The 18,513-nt window shown below is 40.0% G+C and overlaps 1 protein-coding gene across 1 annotated transcript in view; it reads left to right on the forward strand.

Moving 5' to 3' along the window:
- herc4 (HECT and RLD domain containing E3 ubiquitin protein ligase 4) overlaps positions 1–12,466 on the forward strand; it is a 107,687-nt gene extending 95,221 nt beyond the window's left edge. The window contains exons 22-24 of the mRNA XM_059947333.1: positions 8,342–8,525; positions 10,851–10,953; positions 11,066–12,466. Coding sequence (XP_059803316.1) covers positions 8,342–8,525; positions 10,851–10,953; positions 11,066–11,274 — 496 coding nt within the window. The 3' untranslated portion in view covers positions 11,275–12,466. The remainder of the gene's footprint in view (positions 1–8,341; positions 8,526–10,850; positions 10,954–11,065) is intronic.
- Positions 12,467–18,513: the final 6,047 nt, after the last annotated feature.

Genomic DNA, 18,513 nt, shown 5'->3' on the forward strand with positions numbered 1-18,513 from the left:
GTTTGTCATTAAGCCTACTTGGGGATCAGCTATACTAGATTGGGTGTTATGTAATGAACCAGAGGTGATTAGGGGGCTTAAGGTAAAATAACTCTTAGGAGGCAGTGATCACGATATGATTAAGTTCAACTTTAAATTTGGTAGGGAGAAAGTACAGTCTGACAAAGTAGTATTTTAGTGGAGTAAAGGAAATTGTAGTGGTTTGAGAGGAGTTTGCAGAAGTAAATTGGAAGGAGATGATAGCTGGCAAGACAGCAGAGCAGCAATGGCGTGAGTTACTAGGAAAAATGAGGAAGGTGCAAGGTAGAATTATGCCAAAAACACAGAAATGGCAAAATAGTGCAACTGTGGCTGACAGGAGAAGTCAAGGTTAATGTAAGAGCAAAAGAGAGGGCATACAACAAAGCAGCGTGCCAGATGTTGAAGGTTGTGAGGGAAGAGAAGTGAGTGCAGTACTACTACAGGGGAGAAGGTGCTCAAAAAGCTGAAAGACCTAAGGGTACATTCGTCACCTGAGCCAGTTGAACTGCACCCTAGGGTTCTGAAGAGGTAGAGTAGCGGCAGAGATTGTGGAGGCATTATTAATGATCTTTCAAAAATCATTGGACTCTGGCATGGTGCCAAAGGACTGGAAAATTGCAAATGTCACTGCACTCCTTATGAAAGGAGAAGGGCAGCAGAAAGGAAGTTATAGACCAGTTAGCCTGTCCTCAGTGGTTGGGAAGATGGAGTCAGTTGTTACGGATGAGGTTATGGAGCACTTGGTGACACGGGACAAGTCAACATGGTTTCGTTAAGGGATAATCCTGCCTACGGAACCTGTTGGAATTCTTTGAGGAAATTACAAGTAGGATAGATAAAGGGAATGCAGAAAATGCTGTATATCAGAAGGCCTTTGACAAGGTGCCACACGTGAGTTTGCTTACTAAGGTAAGAGTGCATGGTATTACAGGAAAAGTTGCTGGCATGGTTAGAGGATTGGCTGATTGGTAGGAGGTAGTGTGTGGGAATAAGAGGATCCTTTTTGGTTGGCTGCCGGTGACCAGTGTATTCCGCAGGGTCGGTGTTGGGACTGCTTCTTTTCATGGTGTTTATTAGTGATTTAGGTAATAGAATAGATGGCTTTTTGCCAAGTTTGCAGAAGAATATGAAGATTGGTGGAGGAGCATTTGGTGTTGAGGAAACAAGAAAGCTACAGAAGGACTTGACAGATTAGGAGAGTGGGCAAGAAAGTGGCAAATCAAATGCGATGTTGCAAAATGCATGGTCATTCACTTTGAAGAAATATATGTGCAGACTATTTTCTAAATGGAGAGAAAATCCACAAAATCAGAGATGCAAAAAAAACTTTGGAGTCATTGTGCAGAACAACCTAAAGGTTAACTTGCAGGTAGATTTGATGAAGAGGAAGACAATTGCAATGTTAGCATTCATTGTAAGAGGTTCAAAATATAAGAGCAGGGATGTGATGCTGAGGCTTTATAAGGTGCTGATAATAAAAGTTACTTTGAACTTAATCAGAACATTGTTTGCAGATTGCCATTTCATAGACAAATGCTTATGGCATTTAACTGCCGGATTTAAAAAAAACAACTGGGGCCTTTTGAGACTTATTGCCAAGATCATTTGAGTTAGGCATTTGGCTAGGACTAATAAAGGTAAGAAAGGTTTAAGCAGAGCAGCCATGGTGTTTGTAGAACAGAATTAGAGTGGGAAGTGGAGTCTTTGGCTCAAGAGGCTTCAGTGAGGAGAGGTGAAGACTAGGTTCAGGCGTTGTCAATTTTTCTTTGCTGATTACTATCAGGCTAGAGTAGAGATAATGGATCCTGGGTCATGCAAGATGTGGGAGATCTCAGAGATCTCCAGTCTTCCTGATTGCTACATTGGCGAGGTGTATTTGGATGCAGTTCCTTACAGACCACGTTAGTGAACTGGAGCTGGATGACCTGTGGCCCAAGTCAGGGTCATCTTAGAGTGGGTCCACAGCAGTCTTAAGGGAGAGGCTGAGCAGTAAGAAGTCATGCTAAGCCAAATGTCCACTGAGATGGCAATGCACTCAGATCCAGCGGCTTTTAAGAGGACAACCACAGATGCTATTGTCCTTAAACATTTTTTTACAATCTGACGACCCTGCTGCGCATTAAGACCTTGAAGTATTACAGATCTAGCCCATTAGCGAGTTGCTTGTTGGCTGAGAATGTAAAGGAACGTAAAGGTGTGGATTCTGCTGCTGTCTCTGACAGAGAGGAGTTGGTGTACAAAGGCAGTTTGCAGTCTAACAGCGAGTAATTGTCAGAGTCATTTTCTGTGCGTTTGCAAGATCCTATTGGACATTGGTGACATGGAATGCTGCTGCAGGTCTGATTCACCGGTTTATTAGCGAATAGCGAGGGAGCTGCATAGACTCAGTCGTTGCAAGGACTTGGCCTCAAACCATGGTATCAACTGTTTGTAGCTTCCCAGGAGAGAGGCAGTGGAGTCGGTGCACTCTACTGGAGTGCTAGAGGTAGCGTGGCGCGGCATCCATGCTGGTATCGGTGCTACTCTTCTTGTTTGCTCGGCAGAAGATGATGTATTGTGGTCAGCTGTAGGTTTCTGCAACATGCATGGATTCAGGGACTTGTAGTGACTGTATTTTACTACTGTCTTCACATTGGCCCTGGGGTAACACTGTTTCATTTGCCTGTTTTATTGGGTATTCATGTATGGTTAAATTACAAACTTGAACTTGAACCTGGTACATATTGATACCAATAACTTTTAGTAGGAAAAGGGATGAAGTCCTGAAGAGACGATATAGGAAGCTAGATAAGAAACTGAAAAGCAGGACCTCAAGGATGGTAACCTCTGAACTGCAGCTTGTGCCATGCACCAGTGAGGATAAAAGTAGGATGATTTGGTAGATGTATGTCTGGTTTATGAATTGGTGTAAGGAGGTTTCATATTTCTAGATCATCTTCTGGGGAAGTTATGTCCTGTACAAAAGGGACAGGTTATACCTGAACTCAAGGGGACCAATATCATTGCAAGTAGGTTTACTAGAACTTCTGGGGAGAGTTTAAATTTGGGAAGGGAATGGAAATGAGTAATAGAAAATAGGGTAATAGGTAAAAGTAAATGCAGTGTTTAGAGAGACTGAAGATGAATAGACAGTGGAAATTGTAGAAAGTGGATGGATTGAAATGTGTCTCTTTTAATGCAAGAACTATCAGGAGCAAGGGCAAATAACTTAGAACATGACTCTAGCAGTGTGCCAGATGCTGTCGTGTGTGAGGGAGGAGAAGTGTGTGCAGTTACTATTACAAGGGAGAAGATGCTCAAAAAGCTAAAAGTACATAAGTCACCTGGACCAGATGAACTGCATCCTAGGGTTTTGAAAGAGGTAGCGTTAGAGATTGTGGCGGGATTAGGAATGATCTTTCAAAAATCATTGGACTCTGGAATAGTGTCAGAGGACTGGAAAATTACAAATGTCACTGCATTCTTCAAGAAAGGAGAAAGGCAGCAGAAAGGAAATTATAGACCAGTTAGCCCTCAGTGGTTGGGAGGATGTTACATTGCGTTGTTAAGGACGAGGTGATGGAGTACTTGGTGACACTGGACAAGATGGTTTCCTTAAAGGAAAGTCCTGCCTCATGAACCTGTTGGAATTCTTTGAGATTACAAGTAGGATAGATAAGAGGATGCAGTGGATGTTGTATATTTGGACTTGCAGAAGGCCTTTGACAAGGTGCCACACATGATGCTGCTTACTAAGTTAAGAGCTCATGGTATTACGGGAAAGTTATTAAAATGGTTAGAGCATTGGCTGATTGGAAGAAGACAGCGAGTGGGAATAAGAGGATCCTTGTCTGGTTGGCTGCCAGTGACTGGTGGTGTTCTGCTGGGTTGGTGTTGGGACCACTTCTTTTTATGCTGTATGTAAATACCTTAGATGATGAAATAGATGGCTTTGTTGCCAATTTTGCAGATGATACGAAGATTGGTGGAGGGGCAGGTAGTGTTGAGGAAACAGGTAGGATGCAGAAGGACTTAAACAGATTAGGAGAATGGACAAGAAAGTGGCGAATTATATTTAATGTTGGTAAATGAATGGTCATGCACTTTAGTATTAGAAATTGGTACTAGGTATTTGGTATTGTGCAGACTATTTTCTTAACAGAGGAAAAAATCCAAAAATCTGGTTGCAGTGGGACTTGGAAGTCCTTGTGCAGAACACCCAAAAGGTTAACTTAGAAAGGCAAATGCAATGTTACCATTCATTTCGAGTGGTCTAACATACAAGAGCAGGGATGTGATGCTAAGGCTTTATAAGGCAATGGTGAGGCCTCACCTTGAATATTGTGTACAATTTTGGGCTGCTCATCTTAGAATGTGCTGGCATTGGACAGGGTCCAAAGAAGGTTCACAAGGATGATTCCAGGAATGAAAGGGTTATCATATGAGGAACGTTTGATGGCTCTGGGACTGTACTCACTGGAATTTAGAAGGATGAGGGAGGGATCTCATTGAACCTTTCAAATGTTGAAAGGCCTAGACAGAGTGGATGTGAAAACAATGTTTCCCATGGTGGGAGTGTCTAGGACAAGAGGGCATGGCCTCAGGATAGAGGGGTGTCCATTCAAAACAATGATGCAGAGAAATTTCTTTAGCCAGAGAGTGGTAAATTTGTGGAATTTGTTGCCACGTGTAGCTTTGGAGGCCAGGTCGTTGGGTGTATTTAAGGCAAAGATTGATAGGTTCTTGATTGGACATGGCATCAAAGGTTATGGGGAGAAGGCCAGGAACTGGTGTTGAGGGGGGGAAAGGATCAGCCATGGCTGAGCAGACTCAATGGACCAAATGGACTAATTCTGCTCCTATGTCTTATGGTTATAGTTATTACAAAGAGTTGGCTGCCACAAGGGCAGAAATGGATGCTGGATGTTCTGAAGTTTAGACTTTGTAAAAGACACGGGGGGTGGGGGGGGGGTGCTGTTGTATTGCTAATGAGAGGTGATATCACCAGCTGCAGAAAGGAAAGATGTCATGAAGGGACCATCTACTGAGTCAGTGAGTGGAAGTCAGAGGAAGGGAGCAATACTGTATTGAGAGCATAAGTGACCCATGTTACTACAGGAACTGAAGAATGTAATTGCTGCCCTTTGGTGATGATCTTTGCATCCTGGGAGTTGTAGACCAGTGAGTGTTATCAATGGTGGGCAAACGATTGGAGAGAATTTTTAGAGACAGGAATTATGACCATTTGGAAAAGCATAGGAATAGTCAGCATGACTTTGTGAGGGATGTATCGTGCTTCTCAAGCTGATTAAATTCCTTGAGAAAGTGACAAAACAAATTGATGCCAGAGCAGTGGATGTGATAAATATTTTAGTAAGGCCTTTGACAAGGTTCCCTATAGTAAAAGGCATGGAAGCCAGGAAAGCTTGGTTGTGTGGATTCAGAGTTGGCTTGCCAAGAAGGCTCTAGAGAATGACAAGATTGCCAGTGAGGTTGATGATATGTTGTGCTCAGCAATTAATCTGTTCTGGGACTCATGCTGTTTGTGATTTTTATAAATGTCTTGGATGAGGAAGTGGAAGGATGAGATATTAAATTTGTAGATGGCACAAAGGTTGTCATAAGTTACAACAGGACATAAATAGAATGCAGAACTGGGCAGAGAAGCAGCAGATGGAGTACAATCTAGAAAAGTGTGAAGAGAAAAGGTTGAACTTAAAGGCAGAATACAGGGTTAATGGCAGGGTTCTTGACAGTGTAGAGGAATAGAAGGATTTTTGGATTCACAGCCTTAGATCCCTCAAAGTTGCCATACAAGTTGTAAGGTTGTTAAGAAGGAGTACAGTGTGTTAGACTTTATTGGTTGGGGGACTGAGTTCAAGAGCCACAGCTGCAGGTCTGTAAAACACTTGCTAGACCACACTTGAAATATTGTGTTCAGTTCAGGTCACCTCATTATAGGACAGATGTCAAAGCTTCAGAGAGGGTACAGAGGAGATCTACCTGGATGTTGCCTGGATTAGAGGGCATATCTTATGAGGATAAGTTGAATGAGCTAGGGCTTTTTTCTTTGGAATGAAGGATGATGAGAGGTGATGATAATGGTGTACAAGATGATAAGAGGCATAGATGGAGTGAACAGCCAGCATCTTTTCTCAGGGCAGAAATGGCTAATATGATGGGGGTATAACTTGTAGGTATTCAGAGGAAAGTGTGGGGGGGAGGTGCTAGAGGTATTTGTTTTTAACACAGTGGTAGGTTTCTGAAACCCTCTGTCAGGTGTGGTGGCAGAGGCAGATACATTAGGATTAGTGAGAGACTTAGACAGATTAAAGAATCGACATTCATTCCATTGTGGGCCAGAGGACCTCAACTGTGCTGTACTGTCCTATGTTCCATGATGTTTGCTTCCAGTTGTTTAATTAAAGCTAAAATTATTTCATGTGATGTTTTGTATAAATAATATAGTTGGAACAATAAGAAACGTGTAAAAGGACCTATTAGAAATGTTTAAAATTATGGGAGATGTAGAAAGCATAGATGGTAGGCAACAGTTCCTCATAGCATATGGATCCAAAACTAAAAGGCATAAATTTGGAGATGATCTGTAAAGAATTTTTATTGACCCAGAAGGTGGTTGGAACCTGGAATGCACTGCCAGAGAAGGTAATAATGGAAAAAGCTCTCACAAATGTTGGCAGAATCTAGGCAAGAACTTGAATCACCATTGCATAGAAAGCTATGGATGAAGTACTGATAAATGGATATTTGAAGGTCTGTACAGACATGGTGGGATGAAGATTCCATTTCTGTGCTGTATGAATCAATGATATTTTAAGTAAAATAATTTTAAATTAACAGTTGTAAATTATATGTAAAAGTAGCTCTTCTAAATCTGGCTTCCTTGCAAGACTTCATTAATCTTTCTCTATGCTGCAATTTATTTCTTATTAGTTGTAAAAGTTACTTCTAAAAGAAGTTTGAAAGTAATCCAGAGAATAATCCTTTTGATTTCCAGGGTAATGAAACATTTTTAAGATGGTTTTATTTGGATCTCATTTGTTTAAGAAAAATCTCAAAGCATTTTATTTATTAAAAACAAGAGGGTAGCTAGGAAACGAGAGGGTTCACTCAAGCACTGGATGTAATTCTTGCTTGGAGGAAGAAGAGATCAAGAAGGGTTATTTTGATATTCTTGAAAGCGTGATATAAGAAAGTGAAGGTGTTGGGCTCTTGAGGAATGATGGGATCTGGTGCAGGATTTTAAAGGAGACAAACAATGAGATTGCTTGTGCCTTGTTAGAGGTCTTTGTATCATCTATAACCACGAGAGATGCTCCAGAAGACTAGAGAATAAACATTCTGGTTCCTTTGTGTAGAAGGGCAATCGAGATAATCCAGCAAGTGTCTTTAATAATCCTGATTTGCTCCATACTGTGGTTACCCTACTGCCATCACTGCAGTATTTATTGTGACAGACTTTGGTGACATGTGAAATAGGCATGAATGAGAAGAGAGAATTTTTGTTGCCAGGATTCTGTAAAGTTGTATTGATAAATCAGACAGGGCCTGTTGGAAAAAGGAATCCTGATAGTTGTCATTAAGAAGGTTCTTTCCATTCCTGGATGCTGCTGCTGGTTCAGATGGTATCCACTCAATAGTAAGGGTGCTCTGAGAAGAGGAAATAACATACTAAATGGGCAACATAATTTTTTGCCATTTTCTGTCACCCCTGCTGTATATAATCCCATGTCTACTTCAACCCAAGGTGAACTGTCTCAAGGACAATAAAAGCTGTTTTTTCCACCTCTTCCACAATCCCAAATTAAGACAGAAACCCACTCTTTTCCAGCAGCTCATACTTAGTTTGACTTTTCCCACTGATCCAAAGACCAGGAGAGACCTCAGTCAAAGTGGTGTGTGGGCATTTGAGAGCTATCTAGTCCAGTGCATTCCAGCAGTCTTCCAATCTGCATAGATAATCTCTAGTGTCAGTTGTTACATTAAATGTTCTTCAGCACCACCTTTAATCTGATACATTAATTTGTCTGCACATCACCACTGACTTAATGCAGATTACTATTAAGTTGCTAGATCATTAATTATCACTTAACTTTGGCAACGAGGGAGTTGAGTATCCAGTTGTGAAAATTGCACTTTGTTAATAGTTCTGGAGACAGCATAGTGCCTCAGTATCATGCCGAAAATGCTCACAGATTAAAATGTTACTTTATTAGAAGTTACTTGGGGGGGAAATGTGTAAGAAGTGACTTTATGGTTAGTGTTCATTCTTATGTCTGTATTTGTGACTTAACAAAAAAATTTGTTTGTATTTTTCCAGACATAAATTTGTGGATGCATATGTCGACTATTTGTTCAACCAGTCAATTGCTCCATTATTTGATGCTTTCTATGAAAGCTTTCACAAAGTATGTGGAGGGAAAGTACTTCAACTCTTCCAGCCTAATGAACTGCAGGCAATGGTTACAGGAAATACAAATTATGATTGGAAAGAATGGGAAAAGGTTAGTGTAACCACACAACAGATGAAGGAACAAGTAAACTGGATAATGAAGGATAGTAGAAGTAAGAACAAAACAAGTTTATAAGCTTCTAGCTTTGAAAATGGCTACCAGCTACCATATAGCACTACTAGTAAGGGGTTTTAGGGAAAAAGGCAGGAGAATGGGGTTGAAAGGGAAAATTAAATCAACCATGATTATATGGTGGAGCAGACTTGATGGACCAGATGGCCTCTGGTTTTATAGCTTTTTCTCTTGGTAGTATGGTAAACTTAATGAAGAATTCCTTGGGCTAACATACTCAATGTAAATCTAAAATAGTTTCAGTATGACAGAAAATATTGTTAAATGTAACAGGTGTTTGGTTTTATATCATACTCTGTTCTGCCAACTTGATTACAAATTAACGAAGTTGCCCAAGTTCTCTGTGGTGTAGATTTCACCCTTCCTGGTGTCACTTAGTGTCAAATTTCAATTTCTGAGGATCTCTAAAATTGAGATGGCATCAAGCAGGTTGAGCAACCAATCATACTGAAAAATTCATAGTCATGAAAGTAGAAAGTAAGCAACACAATTTTAACTAACATTAATGAACAAAAATGTGGAAGATTCAACTGAGAATAAGGTAGAAAAATATTGATTTTAAATATGCTTATTTTTGACATAGTTGAGAGAATAAAAAACATGTATTTATGGTTTAGTAGAGTATCGCTTGCACCTCATGTAACAAAGCATAACTTCAGGTTTTTTCCTTTTACGGTGAGGATGCTTTATAAATATTTATTATAAAATAGAACCCCATATGGAGGAGAAAAGAATTGCTGACGCCAACTTATGTTTTTGCATAATTAACCATAATTATGGAGTTTCATAATGTAATGATGCTGTTGCTGAAAGTAACCATCATTGCAACCATAACATCCAAGTGCCTTTGTTTTACTAGATCATATTTTGAGTTGATCTAAGTAATGATTGACTAAATATGGCAGTGAACTCCTATTATACTTGGACCTCTGAACCAGCCACTAAAGAGGACAAGAGAAGTCCAACTTTCCAAACCTCCTAACTTGCCCACAGACATCCTCGGAGGCAACTTGATACAGTTTTAGAGCATACAGTCTAGTAGCGTGTAGGTGTTCTGCAGCTTCCTCTGGCCTTTGCTACTTCTGTTAACCTCTCAACCTGGCAGAACGGTGTATAGATGCTGTATCTGCATAGGCGGCCTGTTTCTTTCTGTTTGTGATAGCAGCTGGCCTTGTTTTGTGATGCCTGAGCCTTGTCTTGGGGCATAATATTGCAGCTAAATCTTCAATGTTTACAATCAGTAACACTCAAAACCTTCAGAACTAAAACATTAAAAATTACTGTTAACATTAAAAATTGAAACTAAGTGAAAAGAACAATTTTTAATAAGAGCTGATGTCATTAATTTGAATGGGAATTGGTGTGCTTGCACCAAGTTTAACTGGCCACAAATTTGGCAAACGGGCTTCCTTCCCTAAACACAGAACATAATAAATAAGAGCATGAATCGGCCATTTGGCATGTTGAGCCTCCTTCACCATTTTGGCTGTGGATTCGGCTCCACTTCCTTTTCTCCATTTGCTAAGCAAAAATCTATATAATTGTGTCTTAAAAATATTTAATGAATTAGTCTCTACTGTTTTCCTGGGCAGAGAATTCCACAGATTCACTACTCTGGGGCAACCAGTTTCTCCTCATTTCTGTCCTAAAAGATGGGAAGCCTGTGGAAGTTCATACTTATTTAAGTCCATAAGGAGCCACCAGAGTGCTGGAGAGGTGGACTGTGGCAACAAAATGGGTGGTAGAACTAATGATTTAGGCTTTTACCACACTGGTAACCGGGTCATCACACTGATGCCTGAGTAAAATTCAGTGTATCTGTTGGCACTAAGGCATTATGTTCCTTCTGTAATGTGAAAATGAAGCTCTTCAAGGTCGTGTTTTTTTTTTCAAATCCCTTAGTATTTCTAACACATTATTAACCTTTATAACCACCCACTTCTGTTTTCACCACTGTCTGCTTAATTTCTTATTTGTACTCTTATAATCTAATTTGTACTCTTACTGCAAACTCTCTGTTCAATTACCTAATCTGTCCAAATTCTTAAGGATACTCCTAGCATTATTGGCTAATAAAACCACATTGTTGTAGCACATATCCTGTACAATTATAGCTGTTTTAGAGTTAATCCTGGATTTTGCATTCAAGTAATTTTCATACTGATATTTCCCATAAAAAGTTATGTTCATTTTCAAAACATTTTAATCTGTAGCCCATTGATTTTAAGTGACTTTTTAATATAGAATACTGAATATAAAGGAGAATATTGGGCAGAACATCCTACTATCAAATTCTTCTGGGAAGTGTTCCATGAACTACCTTTGGAAAAGAAGAAACGTTTTCTGTGTAAGTTTGAATGAATTCAACTATTCTGGTTATAAACTATGTATGATTTTGTATTTTTTAAGTATTTATGTGCTTGATGCATCATTTAAATCTGAAAATGCTTTTATTCTAGTGTTTCTAACAGGTAGTGACCGAATTCCAATCCTTGGTATGAAAAGCCTCAAATTTATCATTCAACCAACTGGAGGTGGAGATGATTACCTTCCAGTAGCGCACACCTGTTTTAATCTTCTGGATCTGCCAAAATACACAGACAAGGAAATCCTTAAAGCCAAACTAGTTAAAGCCATAGATCATTATGAAGGTTTCAGTCTGGTATAAAAAAGGAAGAAAATCTTTACTATTTTTGACTTTTGAGCTGAGGAAAGCCTTTGGAAAATACGCATCTTTCAAGAAATGCTGTGGAGGAGAAATAGAAATGAACAAAATACAGTAAAAAGCTTGCAATGTCAAATTAGCAATTTGTATAGAATCATGTACTGTATATGGTTATCCTACATATTAAAATTACATTTACAAATTATGCTTATTGATGTTCTTAATAACATCAGAAGAAATAGTATTACCTTGCTCTTTAGGTAGAAAGTCTACTGGAGCTCTGGGAGACAGAAGTGCAGATGCATGAAAAATTCACCTTTAATTTTTTTTCAATGTGTTTACAGAAACAAATTCAGTTGCCTGTTTTTATATAAAATTAGTTGAGATCCATAATTAATGTTAAGATTTTTATGATAGGGTAAAAGCTTTGAAAAAAGTATGTACATGTTATGGCACTGGCATGCTGTAAATAGGAGCTTGTGTTTATAAAGTCTACTTCTGTATAATTCATTGAAGAATTTGGGTGTAATTACTTAAATTATGAGCCTGTGTATTCTGATCAGTTTGTTCCTCACTGGAATCTTGGCACAAATTTAGCTAAGACCTATGCAGAAGTAAGTAACAGGCATAGTATCAAGGATGAGTTCAATCCAAAAACTTTAAACACAAATTAGATGGAACAATCACAGTAAAGGATCTCTTTGTTCTTATCCTAAAAATTTATTTCCATAACATTTTGAATCCACAGAATTCATTTTTCTAGGACTCATATTTTAACAAAAGGGTAATTTTCACAAAAGACAACACAGATTAATAATCAAGAATATATGTTAAAATTATTTTTGTAATAAATACATAAGTATGATGAAAGAATATGAACTTAAAACTTCTAAAGCTGAGCTCTAGTGTTTAGGGATTCACTTTTGTTTTTCTAGTGCAAAGCTACTTGTTCAACTACCAATTGCTAACTTGCATATTTCCAGGATAAAGTATTTTTTATCAAATAAAAAATGCATTGTTTGTTGTTTAAATGTTTCAACTTGATTTAGAAATGTCATTGTGTGACTTATTTTCTAGTAAATTTGGAGAGTTGCTGGGTTTTATCTTGATCCATTTGAGGAGATATGTAGAAGAGTACAACTTTGAATTGAAAATTTCATTTTTGATTAAATTATTAATTTGCTTTAATATTTAAGATTTGCTTATATGCTGTGACATCATTAAAAACTATTTCATCAAGAGCTCTGAATGGACCTTTACATACAAGCAGAGACAGTGAGTTTGAAGGTAACCATTTGTCTACTCTCCTGGGACCCAAAATTGAAGTTGGATCCATCAAAAACATGTCCACACAGAGTGGGACATACATTTAAGAGATGAAGTGCATAGGTGTGCATGCACAGAGGTCATAAGAAAAGGAAGAAAATAATTCCAGATACCAGAGAAGAGAAGCCTCCTCCCTCGTGACAGTGTCCTTTTGGATCATCCTGTCTTAAAAGCAGGGAATTTGAATGGCTTGCACTCCAATGCAACTGAAACCTAAGCCATCAATTGCTCCCATGTCAGCCAACAATAAGACCATTGGTGTATATCACCTCTAGTCTGGAAGTTGTTCTGTCTTGACTCCATGTAATCCTATGCAAGAGCTGGGGAAAAAATACTTTGCTTTGAGTTGCCTTATGCATTTTAATTGACAGGTTAGCATTAATACTGGCTTTCTAAATGCTTCTCTATCCCAGAACTCATTTGAAGCCTCTGGGAAGTCTAGATTGTTGATTTTGTTCCTACCCCAGCCACAAATCAGCACAGTAAATTGATTTCCTTTGCTTCTTACTGCAGTCCATACACTCCAACAGTCTTGATTGCAAGATGACACCTGTGAACCACAGTGACATGTTATAATCTGCTTACCAAGTTTCTAAATATATCTCTTCTGAATTACAGGCAGTCCCCAGGTTATGTACGAGTTCTGTTCCTAAGTCCGTCTTTAAGTGGGATTTGTACGTAAGTCGGAACAAGTGCATCTGGTATTACTTAGCGTCAGTTAGTCAAACATTTATCTCAGTATGTGGTATATGTTTTACCTTTCTATGCATATAAAACACTTAAACATATGTATTCCATAATTTAAACCACTGCATTGCTTAGTAATAATTGTAGCTTCCATTGGGGCAGGGCCTTTCACATGCTCCATTATTCTCACTTTATCCTTTATCCTTTAAAATTGTTCCGATCGTTGACTGACTAGCCTAACGCTTTTCCAGTGACCGATGGCGTTTCATCTCTTTCCAAACTCTATTATTTCCACTTTATTTTCAATCACGATCACTTCCCATCAATGGAACAGAAGCCCTGTGGGCAGCAGGTCCCGACCTCCGCTGGCTCCGGAGGTCCGCTGAGTCCTAAGGACCACTGCACTGAGACAGGCTAAATGGGACCAGTGGGGGCTGTGCTGGGTTTGGGTAATTGATCCTCCACAATATTCCACGTGGGAACTTGAGGTGGAGGTGTTTTTTTTTTACGAGGTGGAGTTGCAACACGGGGGCAGTCTGTCACTGGATCGAACTCAGGGTGGGGTCAGGGTGAATCTTACTAAGAAAAATTTAAGCCAAATACAAAGTTAAACACTCAATACAGTGTCAATAGGAACGACTTAAAATGGTGGACAGCGTCACGATCTGACTTAAAATGGCGGACAGTGTTCTCCTTCCTCGGTTTGTAAGTACGAGTTGTCCGTAAGTCGGATGTTCGTGGCTCGGGGACTACCTGTACTCTAGCTGCAATCTGCAGCCTGTAATTTCCCTTTAAGCAACATAGTTTTGAACGGTCTTAATGAACTAGCTATTTCACAATCTTCTGAAGCTTTCAAGCCTACAGATATGGCACCTTTAGGCAGACAAAGATACATCTGCATAACTGGTAAAGAGGGAGAAGGGGAAGACTGGGAGCCCAGCTGAGATGCAGAGGAAAGGAATTCCCTCTACCCAGCACCTTGTTAGCAAATGTGCTGTTGCTGGAGAACAAGATTGAAGACCTAAGGGCAAGATTGCTATATCAGGCAGAAATGAGGAGTTGCTGTGTTTACTCTCTGAATGTGGTGCTAAGACCCAAAGGTTTCTCGTTACACAAATGGATCAACCTGCTGATTTAGAAAATGCAAAAGATGGGGAATCTGTAACATGATAAACCCTTTGTGATTTTCGGACGTGATGGTTTTGTTGTTCTCGTTTCACGACCTGTATCATCTAAGCATTAAGTTCCAACTGTTCTACTTATCAAGGCAGTTCTCCACGACTCTGACCACAGTTTACAAACTGCCAAATGCTGACATTAATCAGGCACTCAAGATATCGAATACTGCCATTACCAAACAAGAAACAGCCCACCCAACACATTTCAAATCACAGGGCTTCAATCTGGCTTGTCTGAAGAAATCTTTGCCCAATTAAGATTAGCATAGCACCAGGAGATTCAACACATACTTATCCCTGCTATACTACAATACACCTAGACTGCATTTCAAGAAATTTGAACATTTGGCTGTCAGTTCACAGGAGGCAGAGGAGCAGCTATGGGATTGCTTTGAGTCAGAGGATTGGGCCATGGACTCTAGGATCTGAATTGGTTGTCAAAGACATTTTTTATAAAAATGCTTGTAGATGAATGTACCCCCAGAAAGTCATTTAGAGTCTTCCCCAACCTGAAGCCCTAAGTGAATCATGAGATCTGCAAATTGCTGAGGTTTAGATTAGTGGCATTCAGGTCAGGTGACCAAGTAAGATATGAAACATCCAGGAATGATTTCTGTAAAGCCATCTCAGGTGCAAAGTGGCAATTCTAGACCAACTGAATCACTGAAGGATGCTCAACAACTATGAATGCTATTAACTTACAAAGTTGAAACCAAGCAAAATAGAAGACAACAAGGTTTCACTGCAGATCAGCACAATGCTTGCTTTGACCACCAAAACATGGAGGAACCTTCACAAACTCACAGCCCTAATGACCCTATGATTTCAGTCTCTGAGACCAGTGCTAGAGCATCCTTCAGGGGGGTGAACCCACAGAAAACATCTGGCCCAAATGGGATAGCTGGCTGATTACTAAAGATCTGTGCTGATACACAGGCTGAAGTGTTCACCGACATCTTTAAACTTTCACTTTGATGGTATGCCTCAATGACTATCATCCAGTAGCACTTGTATCCACTGGGATAAAATACTTTGAGAGGTTGGTGATGAAATATATAACTCCTGCCTGAGAAGTGACGTAGATCCACTCCAATTTGCCTACTGGCACAACAGGTCCACAGCAGATGCATACATCAGGTTGCTCTTTATCAACTACAGCTTAATAGTCAATGCCATCATCCAATCAAAACTAATCAATAAGTTTCAAGACCTTGGCCTCAATACACCCTTGTGCAATTGGATCTTGATTTCTTCACTTACAGGCCCCAGTGAATTTGGATTGGCAACATCTCCACGCATTCCATCAGCACAGATGTACCACAAACTGTGTGCTTAGCCCTCTACTGTACTCACTTTATGCTTATGACCGAGGTTAAGCATTGCTCTAATGCCATATTTACATTTATTGATGAAATCATTGTCAGCTGAATCAAAGGTGGTGATGAATCAGCATAATCTGCCAAGCCTGCCTGAGTGGTACCACAACAACCTCTCAATGTCAGCAAGACAAAGGAAACCAGAAGTCCATGAACCAGTCCTCATTCAGAGGGATTGGAGGTGGAAAAGGTCAGCAACTTTAAATTCCTCAGTGTTATCATTTCAGAAGATCTGTCCTAGGCCCAGCACATAAGCGCAATTATGAAGAAAGGACAGCAGAGCCTCTACTTCCTTAGAAGTTTGCAAAGATTCAGTATGATATCTAAAACTGACAAACTTCTATAGATATGTGGTGGAGGGTATATCGACTGGTTGCATCACAGCCTAGTAGGAAACATCAATGCCCTAGTACAGAAAATCCTAAAGAGTAGTGGATACGGCCCATAGGTAAAGACTTCCCCACCATTGGGCACATGTACGCAGAGCACTGTCACATGAAAGCAGCATCCATCGTAAAAGACCACACCACCCAGGCAATTTTTTTTACTGCTGCCATCAGGAAGAAGGGATTCCTATCAGCGGGTTCAGTAACAATTATTACCTCTCAGCCATCAGGTTGAACCTGTGGAGATAACTTCATTCACTCCATCACTGAACTGTCCCCACAACCTATGGATTCACTTTCATGGGGTCGTCATCTTATGTTCTCAATATGTATTTTCCCTTTCTTTATTATAATTTCTTTTCTCTTACTTTGTATTTGCACAGCTTGTTTTCTTTTGCAAAGTGGTTGTTTGTCCTGATGGCTTGGATGACTGCTGTAGCTGGGGCTGATAGTGGGGATAAACTCCCACTGCCTATTACTGTAAATGCTCCCAACAGTGTGCATCTGAAATAGCCTCTGACAACCAAGTCCAGCTCCTGGCCTTCACATGTGGGTCAGCTAATCAGCCCAGCAGAAGCATTTCTGACAGGAGTAGGGGCAAAGGTGAGTTACGGGCACTTTAAAATCAGTTGCCTAGTCAAATGGAGCTTGTCAGCTGTGGTTGGCAGTTCATTTAGGAGAAGGAAAACTGATCTGAAACCTCTGCTGCCCGACAGCTATAGCTACTAATGGGGAAAGCTTGGAAGTAAACCCCAAGGAAAATTCCAGAGCTGGGATCCCTAAGGCAGTCCTATGCTGACTTCAACATTGACTTGTAATTCTGATGATGCTGTTGGTGCCAAACTTTATCAGTCTCTAGTGTTCCTTTGGATTCATCAGCTGCATGGAGGGAGGGAAGCCAGATATATGAGCAATAATTTGCTCTCCATATCATACTCAGGCTTGCATATCACATAGAGAGCTTTGGCACAATATCTGTGGTAGACCCTGATCAATGGAGGGTCTCAAGAATGATATGTACAGCACAGGAGCAGTGTTTGGGCCATGGACCACATCCATGCTACATACAGCAATACCAAGTGTATGGGTTCTTTCTTACCATCAAAAGTGCTGTTCCCAGGGTTCTAGTTTTTGGTTTACCTTAATAATCCACTCTAGCCATATCTTAACATATGCACCAGGTCAGCTGAACCAGATCCCTAGCAGCTTCAGGTCATCAGACTTAATGGTTAATGGAGTAGGGGATCAGGTCAATTGCCAGATAACATAGCCTCAATTCACTGGATGAACTCTAGAGTCATGAGGTAAAGTTAAATGTATAGGTGTTTTTCTGAATCGGTGCTTGGATGTGATAATCTTGTTTAGACTCTGTTCATTCAACTTGGAACATCTAACTTAAGTGTCACTCATATTACCTGCCACAGGAGTTCACCAGCTATTTCTGACAGCGATCTATATCCAAGCTCAGGCAGATGTGAAGCCTGCACTAATTAAGTGACATTCTGTGATCAACAACTTTGAAACAAGGTGACCTGATACTTTTTTGCTATCATTGCTAGTGACTGCAACAAGGCCAACTTCAAGAGTGTGTTACCAAAATTCTACCAACACATCTCCCCAAAGGGCACAAACACACTTGATCATTGCTATACAAACTTTAAACATATATACACTGTTAAAGCAGACCACTGTGCTGTGCTTCTCCCTGCAAACAAACTAAAGCTGAAACATGAGGATCCAGTAAAGAAAGTCATAAAGTGCTGATATGAGCAAAGAGATTAACTGTATATGACAGCTTTAAATCAGTAGACTGGTCCATGTTCAAATAATCAGCTGCTAGCATACATGAATATGTTACCACAATCATATGTGTTGGGGATAGTACCAAAGAGTAAATTCCCAGTGTTCCCAAACTAAGAACTGTGGATCATATCGGAGGACCTGTCTTGGGACCAGCACACAAGTACCATTACAAAGAAGGTATGACAGTCCTTCACTTAGCAGTTTATATAGATTTGGCATGTCATCTAAAACTTCTATTGATACACATGTAGTCTCCTAACTGGCTGCATCACAGCCTGGAATGTAAACACCAGCACCCAGGAATGGAAAAGACTACAGAAAGTGGCGGATACTGCCCAGTCCATCACAGGCAAAGCCATCCCCCACCATTGAGAACAATTACAAGGTTTGATGCCACAAGAAAGCAGCATCCATCATCAAGGACACCCACTATCCAAACCATGCTCTCCTTTTGCTGTTAACATCTTCCAAGAGATACACAAGTCT

The sequence above is a fragment of the Hypanus sabinus genome, chromosome 22 (assembly GCF_030144855.1).
Source record: "Hypanus sabinus isolate sHypSab1 chromosome 22, sHypSab1.hap1, whole genome shotgun sequence".
In the NCBI taxonomy this organism is placed as follows: Eukaryota; Metazoa; Chordata; class Chondrichthyes; order Myliobatiformes; family Dasyatidae; genus Hypanus; species Hypanus sabinus.